General features: G+C 35.2%; 1 protein-coding gene across 1 annotated transcript in view; it reads right to left on the bottom strand.

The window, feature by feature from the left end:
- FBN2 (fibrillin 2) overlaps nucleotides 1-14,688 on the bottom strand; it is a 280,529-nt gene that overhangs the window by 250,287 nt on the left and 15,554 nt on the right. Inside the window, exon 5 of the mRNA XM_032156530.2 lies at nucleotides 11,736-11,831. Coding sequence (XP_032012421.1) covers nucleotides 11,736-11,831 — 96 coding nt within the window. The remainder of the gene's footprint in view (nucleotides 1-11,735; nucleotides 11,832-14,688) is intronic.

The raw sequence follows: 14,688 nt of genomic DNA, 5'->3' as shown, positions 1-14,688 counted from the left end.
TGTTCCATGTGCAATAAAAAGCAATGTATATTATCTGCTGCTGTGTGGCAAAGTATTCTATAAATATTAAATAGGTCAAGTAGATTGACAGCAGTGCTAAAGTTTTCTATGCCCGTATTGACTTCTTATCTACTATCAGTTATTGAGAGGGGGTACTGAAATCTCCATTAATTATGGATTTGTCTACACCTCCTTGCAGTTCTGTTTTTATTTCATGTATTTTGAAGCTATGCTATTAAGTGAGAGTTAGAACCGTCACATCTTCTTGATTAACTGACCTCTTTATTATTATGAAATGGCCTTTATGCCTGATACTATTACTTGCTCTGAAATCTTCTTTGTCTGATATTAATTTAGCTACTCCAGCTTTAATTTGATTACTATTAGCCAATTATTTCTTTTTATATCTTTTAGGTCTTTATTAGTGTCTTTTATTTAAAATAGATTTTTTTATAGGCAGCATATAATTGGATTTTTAAAATCATACATCACAATCTTTATCTTTTAATTGGAGTGTTGAAACCATTTACATTTATTGTGATGATTGATATGGCTAGGTTTCAATCTCCCACTTTCTATTTGTTTTCTAACTATCCATTTATCATTTGTTCTCCTTATCTTCTTTTGTTGCTTTCTTCTTTATTATTCCATTTTATCACCTTTTGTTGGCTTTTTAATCATTACTCTGTATTTTTAGTGCTTACTCTAAGGTTCACACCACACATCCTTAACTTATCAAAGTCTATCTTCAAGTAACATAATTCTTGACATACAGTATAGGCACATCCCAGCCTCTGTGCTATTGTTTTTTTACCACCACATCTACTCTACACCCCATAGGACATTGTAATTAATTTTTGTTCAAACAGTCAATTGTTTCCTAAAAAGATTTAAAATACTAAGAAAAAGTATTATATACTTACCCACATACTTATGTTTTTTGATACTTTTCATTCCTTTCAATATTTTTCAAAGAATATTCAAAAATATTTGCCAGTATTTTTCTTCAGCTTAAAGAACTGCCTTAATATTTCTTACTGCGCAGGTGACTGGAAAATGAATTCTTCCCTTTTATATAGTGGGAAAAAGCTTTATTTATTTTACTTTTGATTTTGAAAGATATTTTATTAAATATAGAAGTCTAGGCAGAGAATTGTCTTTTTCAATTTTAGTGCTCTAAATATGCTGTTCCACTCTCCTTTTTACTTGTACTGTTTTGGACAAATAATTTGTTGTCATTTTTATCTTTTTTTCCTCTATACAAAATGTATCTCTTTTCTCTGGCTACTTTAAGATTTCCCCTGTATCCCTGGTTTTGAGAAATTGATTATGATGTATCTTAATATAATTTTCTTCAAGTTTCTTTTGTTTGGGGATTCATTGATCTTGGGTCTGTTAGTTTACAGCATTTATCAAATTTGGAAAAATTCTGACTATTATTTCTTCAAATATATTTTTTTTGCCATCTACTATTTTGCTAACTCTAAATATATGTATTTAGTTTGATGAAAGTTGTCACAGAGCTCACTTATGCTCCCCTATATTCTTAAGCCTTTTTCTCTTTGTGCTTTATTTCAAATAATTTCTGTTGCTATGTTTTCAGGCTCACTAGTCTTTTCATCTATGTCTAATCTCCCATTAATCCCATCCAGAAAAATGTTCACCTCAGACATTGTAGTTTTCATCTGTAGAAGTTCAATTTGGATTCCACATCTCTACTTAACATTTTTAATCTTTCCTCCAACTTTAGGGACATAAGGAACACCTTATAATAACTACTTTCATCTTCCAGTCTGTTAATTCTAACATCTTTGTCAGTTTGGGGTGAATTTTAGTTGATTTTTTTTCCATTTTCATCATGCTCTCCTGATTCTTTATACAAAATTTTTGATGGGAGATATTTGATTAGATACCATATATTGGGATTTTTCTTACTTTACTTAGTGCTTAATATTTTTGTATTCTTATAAATATTCTTAGCCTTTCTAGATAGATGTTTGATCCTTTAGTTGTTGCTTTTAAAATTTATTCTCCACAGCCAGAGCAGCATGAAGTCTATAGTTAGTTTTTCTCCATTATTGAGGCAACACTATTCTGAGTACTCTAACCAATGCCCCACCAATTATGTGACCCTCTAATCTGGTTAGAGAGGAAGGCAGTATTTCCAGGCTTATGTGCATTCTGAGTATTGTTCCTTTCACTCCTTTCAAGCAGTTCCTTCTCCAGTCTCAGATAGATTCCTCACATGAATGTGACTGTCAGTATTCTGCTGAAAACTTGAGAGACAGCCTCTGTAGATGTCCAAAGTTCTCTCTATATACCTGTTTCCTCTCCAAGATTCTGCCCTGAGAACTCTAGCCATCTTGATCTCCCCAGAACTTAGGGAGTCTGCTAGGCTGTGCCTGGATTTTCTCACCCTGCAACACAGGAGTGTTCAATCTTTTGGTTTCCCTGGGCCACACTGGAAGAAGAATTGTCTTGGGCCACACAGAAAATACACTAACGATAGCTGGTGACCAAAAAAAAAAAAAAAAAGAAAAAGAAAAAAGAAAAAAAAGCTGATAATAGTTTAAGAAAGTTTACGAATTTGTGTTGGGCTGCATTCAAAGCTCTCCTGGGCTGCATGAAGCCTGTGGGCCACAGGTGGGGCAAACTTCCAGGTTGTAGCACAACCTAGAAAAACCCTTTCAGGAAGCAAGCTGGGGAAGTCAAAAGGTTCACATTGTTGTTTCCCTTCTCTCACGGGTCACTGTTTTTTGTTGCTTAGTGTCCAATATGAAAAAACCACAATTTCATATACTCTGTTCTGTATTTTATTCTTTTCAGGCAGGAAGGCTAATTTATCCCTGTTAGTCTATCTTGGCTAAACACAGAAGTCCGAATTTTGTTTTAAGCTCTATGAGTTTTAATATTTTAGATTATATACATAAAGAAATTCTGAGCCTATGAATTCGGTCATAATCTGAAATATATACATATGTGTGTGTATTCCCTAGGCTAGATAAGAAAATATTCCCCAAACGGCAAGCCATCCCTTTAATTCAATAGTATCATGTGCCTTGTTATCAGTACTCATAATGAACTGACACAATACAGTTCTAAAGAGTGGAAATACATTACTTTTGCAATGTCATGTTTCACTAGAATCAAAGTTGAGGCTAAGTATATGGGTTCTGAGGTTATACCACCAGTGTTCCAATCCTACTTTCTTTACTTGTTAGCTGAGTGAACACGAGAAAATTGCTTCACTTCTTTATACCTCCATTTTTTTTATTCATAGTGTTATGTTAAAAAATATTTTGGGTTGTTAAAAATGTTAATTCCTCTAAAGTATTTATCATAGGAAAAGTTCAATAAATGTTATCTTCCCTCCAAATTATATAATTTCCAATTTACATTAAAAATCTAATTTTTGTACACATAAATCATAATCTCAGTGAAATATTATACAAATTTTAATCTAGCAGACATGCAGTGAGTTCTCCTAAGAGATTCCACCCTTCATTCTATTTTGTTTGCCACTTCAGAATGACGTTTGTGGAGAACTGCTTTCAAGCATACAAGTCATTCATAGCTCCTCTGCTCAGTGCCTACTTGAGGGTATAGAGGGCAGCCTGTTGACTCCAGCATTTCAGACTTTGTAAATTAAGGTCTGTGTCTATTTTTCCAGCCTCATCATCTACTCTTTTCTTTCACTAACTGTGTATTACAACCACGCTAAATGATTAAGTCTCTGTGCACATTCAAGGACTTTTATTATCTCTATACTTATTTTCACCCTATTTCTTCTACTTGGAATCCCCCATGTTTATGCAATCACATGTATGATGCATCTTCCATTATGCTGCACTGTGTGGAGTATAAGAAACACAAAGGCAATTTTAGATAAGTATCTCTGCTCTTAAGAGGCCCACAGCCAAGCAAACACACAGTCGCAACACAATGAAGACAGCTATTCTAGAGGAATGGATATATGGCAGGTAAAAGGACAGGACAGACTGCCTTAGTTTTGCCCAATAAATAAGATGGGGGTAGAAAGGTAGGGTGGTCAAGGGAAGTATCACAGATGAACTGATCTCTGTACCGTTTGAAAAACTCTCTGACCTATTTCTTCATTCAGATTTAGCAATATGCAAATCTACAGATTACAAGTACTTGGCTTAAGTAAACTCTACCTATATATGAGTTACACTGTAAAATGTTTAGAATAATAACTTGTGTATAGGAAAAAGGCAAACTAAGACATTTTCAAAAGACCAGTTAAGTAACGAGTACTAATAGGAACACTGACATTTACAATAAAAACATGTCAAAACAAGATAAGTAGGGTCTAATTCAACTGCATAAAAACAAGGTCATAATAATGATAGACAATATTTTCCAGTCAATCTGTACTGTTACCAAAAATCCCACAAAAGGTAAAATAGTGAAACTTACACTGTTCACAACTGATGTCCCAGAGATCCTGAAATAGTCTCTCTCTCACCCATCAGGACAATTTTATCTAAGACAGCATATCAGTCCAGCCGTGGTGGCTCACGCCTGTAATCCCAGCACTTTCGGAGGCTGCGGCGGGTGGATCACCTGAGGTCAGGAGTTTGAGACCAGCCTGGCCAACGTGGCAAAACCCCATCTCTATTAAAAGTACAAAAAAATTAGCGGGGTGTGGTGGCGCATGCCTGTAATCCTAGCTACTCAGGAGGCTGAGGCAGGAGAATAGCTTGAACCAGGGAGGCGGAGGTTGCAGTGAGCCAAGATCATGCCACTGCACTCCAGCCTGGGCAACAGAGTGGGACCTCGTCTCAAAAAAAAAAAAAAAAAAAGAAAAAAAGAGCATATCAGATCTTGGCTTTATTTTTTAAATTATAGCTGATCATTTACTGAGCAGTTAACTCTGTGCTAGACGCAGGCCATGGCACTTCATTTCTTGTTTAAATCTCATCTCAGGATTGTGAGCTTCTCTTAAAATATCCACTTTATTCTGTCTTTCCACTATCAATAAAAACATCATTAAGCCTTATTTGTATGACTTAAATAGGTCACAACATTCTTTTTTCTCCCATTTGAGAGTCCATTTTTGAATATTCTATTTCTAATAAACAGCCACCACATCTATCATTTTGATAACTGGGGAGTCCTCTTAAAAAGATATAGCATTAATGACCATTATTTATTTCATTTATTGGATGCCAGGCATTATATCATTCAATCTTCACAAAAATGATTCAAAGTCAACATAATAGATATGTATTATGTATGTACAAACAGGCATCAGATAGGGCAATCACATTTCTAAAGTTACACAGGTTTTAATATTAAGCTTTTATTTTGACTACAGCCTGTGTTCTAAAAATACAACAAGTAATACTTAGTGGAAGCTTACCATGTGTCAGGCACACTGCCTCTTGTGTGTCAGGTGCTTAACACATTATTGCTTTTAATCTTTCCAACGAATCTATGAGGTGATTATGGGTCTACAACTGTTTATCTGAAACCCCTGGAGACAGGTGTTATTTAAGAATTTCTAACTTTTGAAATATACTGTATTTGTTACATAACTTCCCCCACATACATGCACATCTGATTTAATTACTTTTGAGTAAATTCTACATAATAACATCTGATTACATTTAATTTGTGTGTGGCTGGTAGTTCTGCCCAGTTTCTACACCAATTAACCTCTAATGTCTTTTAATCTGATGTTGAAACAGGAAAACAAGAAAAAATATTTATGGAGTTAAAAATATACAATATTCCAGCCTTTGTTATTTTATACTGCAGGTTTCCCTGCCTCTAGGTAGATAAACCAAAATCAAAGAAAGAGCTGGAATAAATGAAATACACATTGCTTTTGTTCAAGAGAATAAAATATCAGGATCTACTGGGCTGCCAAAAGTTCAGTCTTATTTTACAGATCTAAATTTAAGCAGAGTCTTAAATTAAGGATTAAGAAGTTTAAGCCTGGCCTCTCCCAGGTAGATCAACCAGTGAATTGATTTTTCTCCCTGATTTAAGTCCTTCCTTTATACAACACCAAGCGTCTCCACTTCTCGTCTAGCATTACATCTCTCTTTTCTTATCAGTCTTCATTTTCTCCTTCCCTCTTTTTCTTCCACTTCCCATTGTCTGCTTTTCCTTCTCCAATTTTCTTTCCCTCTGTTCTTAATGGCATTCAAGATAAGGGTATCATCTGAGCTAGTGCCAAAAAGTTAAGTTCCCACAGATCTTTTGGTATTTCTCTGATGCCCATTTAAGGCTAAGTTTAGCTTAGAGAGTGCAAGGTTATAAAATGCTCTTAACGGCCTCACAAGTGCAGAAATATGTGTGTGTGTGTGTGTGTGTGTGTGTGTGTGTGTGTGTGCGCCTGAGGGTACATGTGAGTCTGACATCTGCAGTTGGTAACATTCTCTCTCTGCTTATTGTAATTTTCATTCTACTAAATCTTCAGAGTGCAAGAAAAAGGGAGACATTTTATTTCTGCAAAATAAATATCAGCTTAGTAATTAGGGTAATTGGTCATGAATTATGGAGTTTAAATAATATTAGTATAAGATTTAATCATGATATATCTCAGGAATTAGTCTGATACTGTTTTTCCCACTGTAGTAAGCTATGATTTTCATTCTACATTCATTTGACTGAAAGAAAGACTTTTGTAATTTGTCCTGCATTAGGGAGCATTTCAGAGCTCTCCTACTTTTTGTTCCTACTCCTATTACGGTATTTACTGTGTCTTATTGCATCCTCATGTGTAAAGTAGATGACTAGTTTTTCAATAATTTGCTTCTCATTAATAAGAAGTATATATTGGTTTTTCTTATAACTCAAGTTCCAAGTACTTAGCCTAATGCTTTAAGAGTACTCAACAAATATTGGATGAATAAATATTAAATATTTATTTTAAAAATTAGTTTAGTTACACTCTTGTATATTCTAATTTGTGGTTAAAAAGGTAAAATGAAGTAAACATCCCAAAGCACGTATATCTTACTCTTATATCTTGCTTGTCCTTTTGTGTTATTACAACGTGCAGTGCAACTATAACAATCTACAACATATTTAATAACACAAAGGGAGAGGCAAGATATAAGGACATTTCACATTACAAAAGAGTAAATTCTACTAAGAATGGAAAGATTCAATTTTTTGTAAACACTACATGCATGTACAGTAGAAAAATGACTCAAGTTATAGTATCCAAGACATTAACGGTAATTAATCCTAAGTGTAGGAATTATGAATAATTGGATTCTCGTCTTTCATCTTGTTTTATTTCTAAATTACTTTATAATAAACATGCATTACATTTTAAAACAGAAAATCACAATGGAACTTATTTTCTCAAAAACATTGTTTATACATTTCTTGAAAGTATCAAATTCACTGTGTATCTGTGTATAGAATTCTGTGTAATACCAGCTTGTTCTCGTCACCATATTCCCTGTATTCCTGGTCATACTACTAATTTGCTATACTTGAATGTTCATAAGCTGTACAATCACCCTGAATACTTTATAATACATTCCAAGTCCATTGGATTAACAAGCATATCAGTTATTTCTAAACGAACTTGAGTCTGGGCCTACATTATTCTCAGAATTCAGGAAAACCCAAATTTGTCCATCTTTACACCTACTCTTGGAGGATGTGGGTAAGGTCTAAGTAGATTTAATGGCTATTACAGTTACTTTACTTCCTGAAGTGTGGGTGAGGAAATAAAAATGTATACAATAACTGAAGAGTTTATAATTAGACGCCAAGTTGCCAGCATGCGCACCTGAGTGGCAGGCTGTGGTTGACTCCTTTTAGAGAAGTTGTCATCATCATCTTCCCACTGAATTAGACTATATGGGATCTTACACATCTGCTAATGTCCTGGTTGGACAGCAGCAGAACAATGCAGAGTTCCTGCAAGCAGGACTCTGATGATGAGCAGGACTGTTTCATGATGGGGTGAGTGAGTGAGAGCCCCTGACTAGAGATATCCAGGCAGAGATGGAGTGACTCCTTCTCAGCACACTTTTAGACCTGGGTTCATGCATTAGGTTCCATAACTGGATGATTTCATAAAAGGTAACCTAAATGGAAATCAATCCATTTTCATTTTACATAAAGGCTTGAAATTTTAGGTTTTTTGAACTCTAACATTTGCAACTTGATCTCACCTTTTAATTCCATTTAAGATGCAGATTAACAAAAGTCATTTGTCTTTAAAGTGTCAATAATTAAAAAATAATTTTCTAGTCCTTTTTTCCTTTAAGTTGTACTAAAAAATGTACATTTTAAAGGAAATGTTACTAAGCACCAGATTATTTGAAATTTTACACAATTTGCATACTATTTTAAGGAAGTCATGTTTACATGATAAAAACCATTTGTAGTAGTAATTTATGTATAACTTAAAAGGGTCTAGGATGTATTTCTAAAAGATGGGCCTTATATAAACTTCAAGGAAAATTCCATTACAAAAGAAGATTTCAACAATCCTTTAAGTCAAAAAAGTTGAAAGAAGGACTCTAGACAGGCCACATTTGTGATCAAGTAATCATCTATTTGGTTCAGAAATTCCTTAGGTAAATCTATGTCTTGTCTATCCACCCTCTCCAAGTTTCTACTGATAAAACATAAGGTACATTTTAAGTGTTAGGGAAAAAACCCATCAGGTCTCAACATCCAATGCTGACTCCATTTCTGTTTAATCTCAAGTGTATATTAAGTGAGATATTTATCTTTTTTTCAAATTACATTTGTTTGGAAAGAGATACATAAAGAATTCAGTACCTTCATATGCCGTGGCCACAAATGGGCTGTCTGCATTTTATAATTAGCCTGTTGCCACAAGAACTCTTTTTTTTTTTTTTTGATGCTAAGTATAAAAGGTCATTGTACATATCAACAAGTGTGAAAAGAGAACTCCAAAGAAGTTCAGGTTACCCAGCACTCAGACTCAAGTTAAATACCATAATCATGCCAGCCACTGGTTACTACTCAGTCTCTGGGTCTGGAAACCAGTCTGCCAAAAGCCCAGATAGCTGGAAAAGCAGCCATGTTTTATCATATGACTGATCCCAGGAGGCCAATTTAAAGGGAAATTATATGTTCTACATTAAGGAGGAACAAATATCTCTGATTTTACAAAGGTCTTTTTATTAAGATAACAAAGAACATATATTTCGAAATTCAGTAATTTAAAAATATATATATAAACTTTAAATGCTAACAGGGCACATGAGCTTACTCACTAACCTCAGCATAAGTGAGTTACTCTTCTTGCATCTACACAGGCACAATGTTTCTTGAAAAAAAATTATGAACCTCATTTTTAGTAGAATGGGTTATTATACATGTATAAATTCAATTTAAAACATCTCTTTAAAATATTAAAGTTCATGGTTGCTATCTAAGAGTGGAACTTGCTAACTCCTTATTTGAAAGAAATGAAGCTTTAGAACTTCCATCTGAAGAGTAGTAAGTAATAAGACTTTTAAGAAACAAACCAACATTTAAAAAATATCCCTAACGGTAATCCATTAACTAATTAATCTTATAATTTTTTTTGGAAAACATGCTACTGTACATGTAAAATATATGTAAGTCTTTATTGAATTCTCAGAAATTTAGTAAGGACTAACAAATCTAATGAATGAATAACTGTTGAAGAATAATGACGTAATTCCTAGAAGCCTCTGAGTTGAAACTACTTACCCAATTTCTTTGCCAATTACAAATTGACTTTGAAATCTGCTTCAGGATGAAAGAGCTACAAAGTTTACATGACTCCCAGAAAAATGAAGATCATCTTTACCAATTATGATTATGTTTGAAATTTTAAATTTATTCTACATTCTATGATGTTCAAATAAACTTAGCGTTATCTAAGAAATGTTATTCCATTCTGAATAATTTATCTTTTTATGCTAACATTTCATAATTAATTTTTCTTTCCCAAATAAAAGCATCTGGTAAAGATATTTAAATTCATCCAAAGTGTAACATTAAACTCCATCATTTGTGGAATGTATGTCAGTCCCAAGAAATCTCAATTACATTAAAATATTAAAAATATCTTGATGTATATATACATCCAAATGTATGTGAAAAAATATTTTACTTTTCAAACTTCACCATATAATCGTAATTTCTCAGTTTCCTCTCAAGGTTAAACTTGAAAAGCAAGATGAAGTTTTGTCAGGGTAATGAGAATAATTTTTAAAATATAAGGCTTTTGCACAACTCAAAGCCACTATACATATATAAACCTTGACCCCTACTTATCTGTAATATCTCATTGACATAATTTCATATATTCTAGTTTCATAATAAAAAAGTGCTGTACAACTTGATGCCACAACAAGCTCTGGAAAAATGCATTGAGGATGTAAATAACAATGAATGATTATGTAATATAAATTTAGCTCGTTTGTTTTCACTGTTATGGCTCAGCTAGTTATTTATCACATTTTATAAAGTTTAACTTCTTGATATGTCACAAAACTGTTTACCATCAGGACATTATTTTAGGTAGCTTACACACAGCACACACACTCTCTTGTTCCTTTGTACTTGTGACCTGGGAGACCAGGAGTCAGGCTTCCGCTGGCCTAGAGGGAGCCAGCAAACTTGAGCCACTCCCCTCTCCCCACTGCACTGCCCCGCACTGCAACTCAGCTCAACCTAAAAGATCACACTCTCTAGAATCCTTGAAACATAAACATTCCCAAGATCCATAATGAGGGATCAATGCCAGAGATTTTCAGCAGTCTATAGGTCATGAGTTTAACTGCTATTCAAATCATAGTAAATTGGTTTCACATTGGCTTGACTGACCATTTATATGAATAAGTTGGACAATGCGGGATGCCTACCCAGCATCCATCCCTCCACCCCTTTTCTCTTACCCAAAGGAAGCTCTACTAGCTTCAGATACCCAGTCATCCCTTCCATGTGACTCTGGGGAAGCTTAAATCATCTCCTGCTGCAACAACAGGTCCTAGTAAGTCTACATCAAACATATTACCACCACCATCCCCCACTTTGCCATGAACTATTTTAAAAACTCAAGCTTAAGCCAGGCAGCATACAAAGTGTCTCTGGAGGCTACTGCTGGCCCACAGTTGGAGGAGATGTTTTCTGTCTCAAGAGGTGAAAGGGAAACATGTTTCCTTAGTGACTGCTGACAGCCATTTTACAAGCACAAAGAAGTTCAGGCTAGGACAAAAAGTGAAACATAAAGGAGGGCAGGGCCAAGAGAAACAGAGTAACAGGGTAAAAGCCTTGATCACATCCTACCTGAGGCCCACTAGCTCGGGACTTTTTGTTGTGAAATGCTATACATTTCCTTATTGCTTAGGACAATTTATGTCAGATTTTGTGGGGTTTGCAGCCAAAGATAACTTGCCACTGTTTCATTTTTAACAGAAGCAGTACTTTCAACAATGCCTCCTAATTTGAATTAAGTACATTAGTAGAATTTGCCACCAGTCACTCACTCAAAATTACCCTAGAGCCATAGCCCGAGTTGGCCGCCCAAACTGAGTTCACTGGTGGAAAAAGTTGAGACACTTCTGCCACTATTAGCTATGTCTCAAAATCTCACCATTCAACTTAGAGACATAATCAAAGAAGAGTAAAAATATAATTTCATTAGCAGAATCTTCATTGAATAGCAAAAAATTAGACATTTTTACAATAAAATAGACTTCTTCAGAAAGCAAGGTTCTCATTTCTCTTCTTACCTCTTTCACACTGTGGACCAGTGAATCCATAAACACAAGCACAGCGGTTGGGTCCGATGCAACGTCCACCATTCTGACATCCATTTTCACAGACAGCTGCATACAAAAACAGCAAGAAGCTCATTATATAGCCAGTCTCCAAGCACAATATAGTAGTGCAGTGATGCTGCCAATAAAGGATCTTATGTTAAATTACAGTAAATTATGTTAATTAAACTGCAACTTGTGTAAATTGCACAGGTTAAAGTTCACATCTTAAATTTAAGTAAATATATTTAAGTATATTCAGATAAAAACTTACACACTTCATGTAAATCACACTGTTAAGCAAGCGTTTGGTAAAAGGTTTTTTTTTTTTAATCAGAATCATATTCGCTGGCTCTCATGCTCATTTAGAATGTAATACTCAACCCTCAATTTCTGTTCTACTAACCCTATAATCTATATTTTCACTGGTAAGGAATGAATAAAATATGGGAAATGAAGGAAAAAAGAGGCCGGTCCAGGTAGCACAGGGAAGGAGTAGGAGGAGAAAATGTAATAAGAAAAAACGAAAATGATACGGCAACAAAGGGAAAAAGCAAAAATCAGAGAAGAAAAGGAAGCCAAGGGGGGAAAAAAGTTAAAGCTGGAAGGGCAAAACAAAGAAAAGGGGGGAAAAATACCATCAATATTAGCTATAAAATGCCAAAAGAAGTAACCAATGTGTACAGACTATTTGCAGGTCATAGAAGAAAAGAAAGGGAAGAAAAACTGTGTAAGCATAATATGTTCTTTCATATAAAATTAACTCACAATCCAAATGTTTTCAAAGTCATGCTGACAAACACACAGCACACACTCTCTTTTGCCTTTAGCCTTGTGACCTGGGAGACCATGAGTTAGGGTTCCATGAGTCCAGAGGGAGCCAGTAAACTTGAACCACTCCCCTCTCCCCACTGCACTGCCGTGCACTGCAACTTGGTTCAGCCTAAAAGATCACATGCTCTAGAATCCTTGGAACCTAAGTATTCGCATGATCCATAATGAAGACAGCTGAATTCAAGAATCATGTCTTCTCCAGGAGAAAATACTGATACTGAAAGTGTGTCTCCCAATCTACCCACCCTGTTGAAATATTTGTCCTCACAAATGAATTAGAGGATTATATTCTATGACCTGTGTCCATATATGGAGTGGAAGGACACTAATTATTCAAATTAAAGGGAAGTGGGGGGCAAAACACTTCAAGTGAGGTACATATCAAAAAATGGGAAACTCAGTAAGTATACTGATATCCAGTAGCACAGTAATGCTGCTATTTCCTTATCAGGTATGTTGAACTGGATAGACTGCCTATCATCTCCAGAATGCATGGAGTGATTTCTGTTCTGCTGATGATGGTCAGAAGACTAAAACGCACTTGGAAATAAAAGATGATCTTGACCTTAAAGCGTCACTGTGCCAATGGCCTCAGAGGCATTTGTTGACAGTTACACTTCAATTAAAGCCATGATTCTGTGTGTCTCTGCACAAGTACAGCTCCCTAGGAACCATACCGTTCTGCTTCTTCACTTGTCTCCAGCTGAGTCCTACATAGCACTTCCCACTCATCATTGCCTTGAAATATAGGCAGACTTGAAATATAAGTAAATACGAAGCAGAAAGGAAAAGGAAAAAAGGCCACAGGGAGCATGAAAAAAATAAAGATGGATGGGAAGGTGGGAAAAAACAAAACCTATCAGAGCATTCTGTGCAGTTATTCCATAGAAACAACTGCCAGGATTTGAAGATTTCTACATGTATGCGTATGTTCATTGCAGCACTATTCACAATAGCAAAGACATGGAATCAACCCAAATGCCCATCAACAATAGACTGGATAAAGAAAATGTGGCACATACACACCACGGAATACTATGCAGCCATAAAAAGAAACAACATAATGTTCTTTGCAGCGACATGGATGGAGGTGGAAGCCATTATCCTTAGCAAACTAACACAGGAACAGAAAGCCAAACACCATATGTTCTCATTTACAAGTGGGAACTGAACGATGAGAACACATGGACACTGGGAGAGGAACAACACACACTGGGGCCTGTCTGGGGAGGGCAGGGGGAGGAAGAGCTTCAGGATCAATAGCTAATGCATGTGGGGCTTAATACCTAGGTGATGGGTTGATAGGTGCAACAAATCACCATGGCACACGTTTACCTATGTAACAAACCTGCATGTCCTGCACATGTATCCCAGAAATTAAAATACAATTAAATTTTTAAAAAGGATTTTAAAAATCAATTGTTAAAAAGATACACTGCAAAATACTAAGTCCAAAGTAATGTGATCAATTAAAATATGTGGAATTTTCTTTAAATGCTATTGAGCTGTAGGAAATTTAAATTACAGTTTCCCACATGTGTTCTCTCATCACGATGCCAGCCTTTGGGGAAGAGCCGTCCACGCTGACTGTAACACTCAGAACACAACCTCTGGTAAATAAAGGAAGGGCTTCTACCACGGTTTTCCAAAAGAGTTTCCAATTCGCAGGTAGAACAAGGCTGGATGAACCTTGAGTTTCTCCTAGAAAGAGCTGGCCCATTACAAATTAAACCTAATCCAATCTGTCTAGGTTAGACTATCAATGCCTCCCTTCTCACTAAAGATTTTTGGAGGTTTGCAAATTATAGTTATTGTTTATAAAAAATATTTATCTTAAGTTGTAATACGGGTTTCTTATTATTTTTAATGAATCAATAAATATTTTAAATTTCTCAATTTTAATTTCTAATATTATAAATATTGATGGAACTCATATAAACAAAAGACATTTGAGGACCTCAATAATTTTTAAAAATGTAAACAGATCCTATGAACAAAAAGATCAAGGGCCACTGATAAAACCATTTGCTTGTATTTCTGTCTCTCATGTGAGAGTGAGTTCCCCCAGACCAAGGGCCAGATCTGTTTGCCT

The sequence above is a fragment of the Hylobates moloch genome, unplaced genomic scaffold (genome assembly GCF_009828535.3).
Source record: "Hylobates moloch isolate HMO894 unplaced genomic scaffold, HMol_V3 SCAFFOLD_6, whole genome shotgun sequence".
In the NCBI taxonomy this organism is placed as follows: Eukaryota; Metazoa; Chordata; class Mammalia; order Primates; family Hylobatidae; genus Hylobates; species Hylobates moloch.
This window is presented reverse-complemented; position numbering and strand designations above follow the sequence as displayed.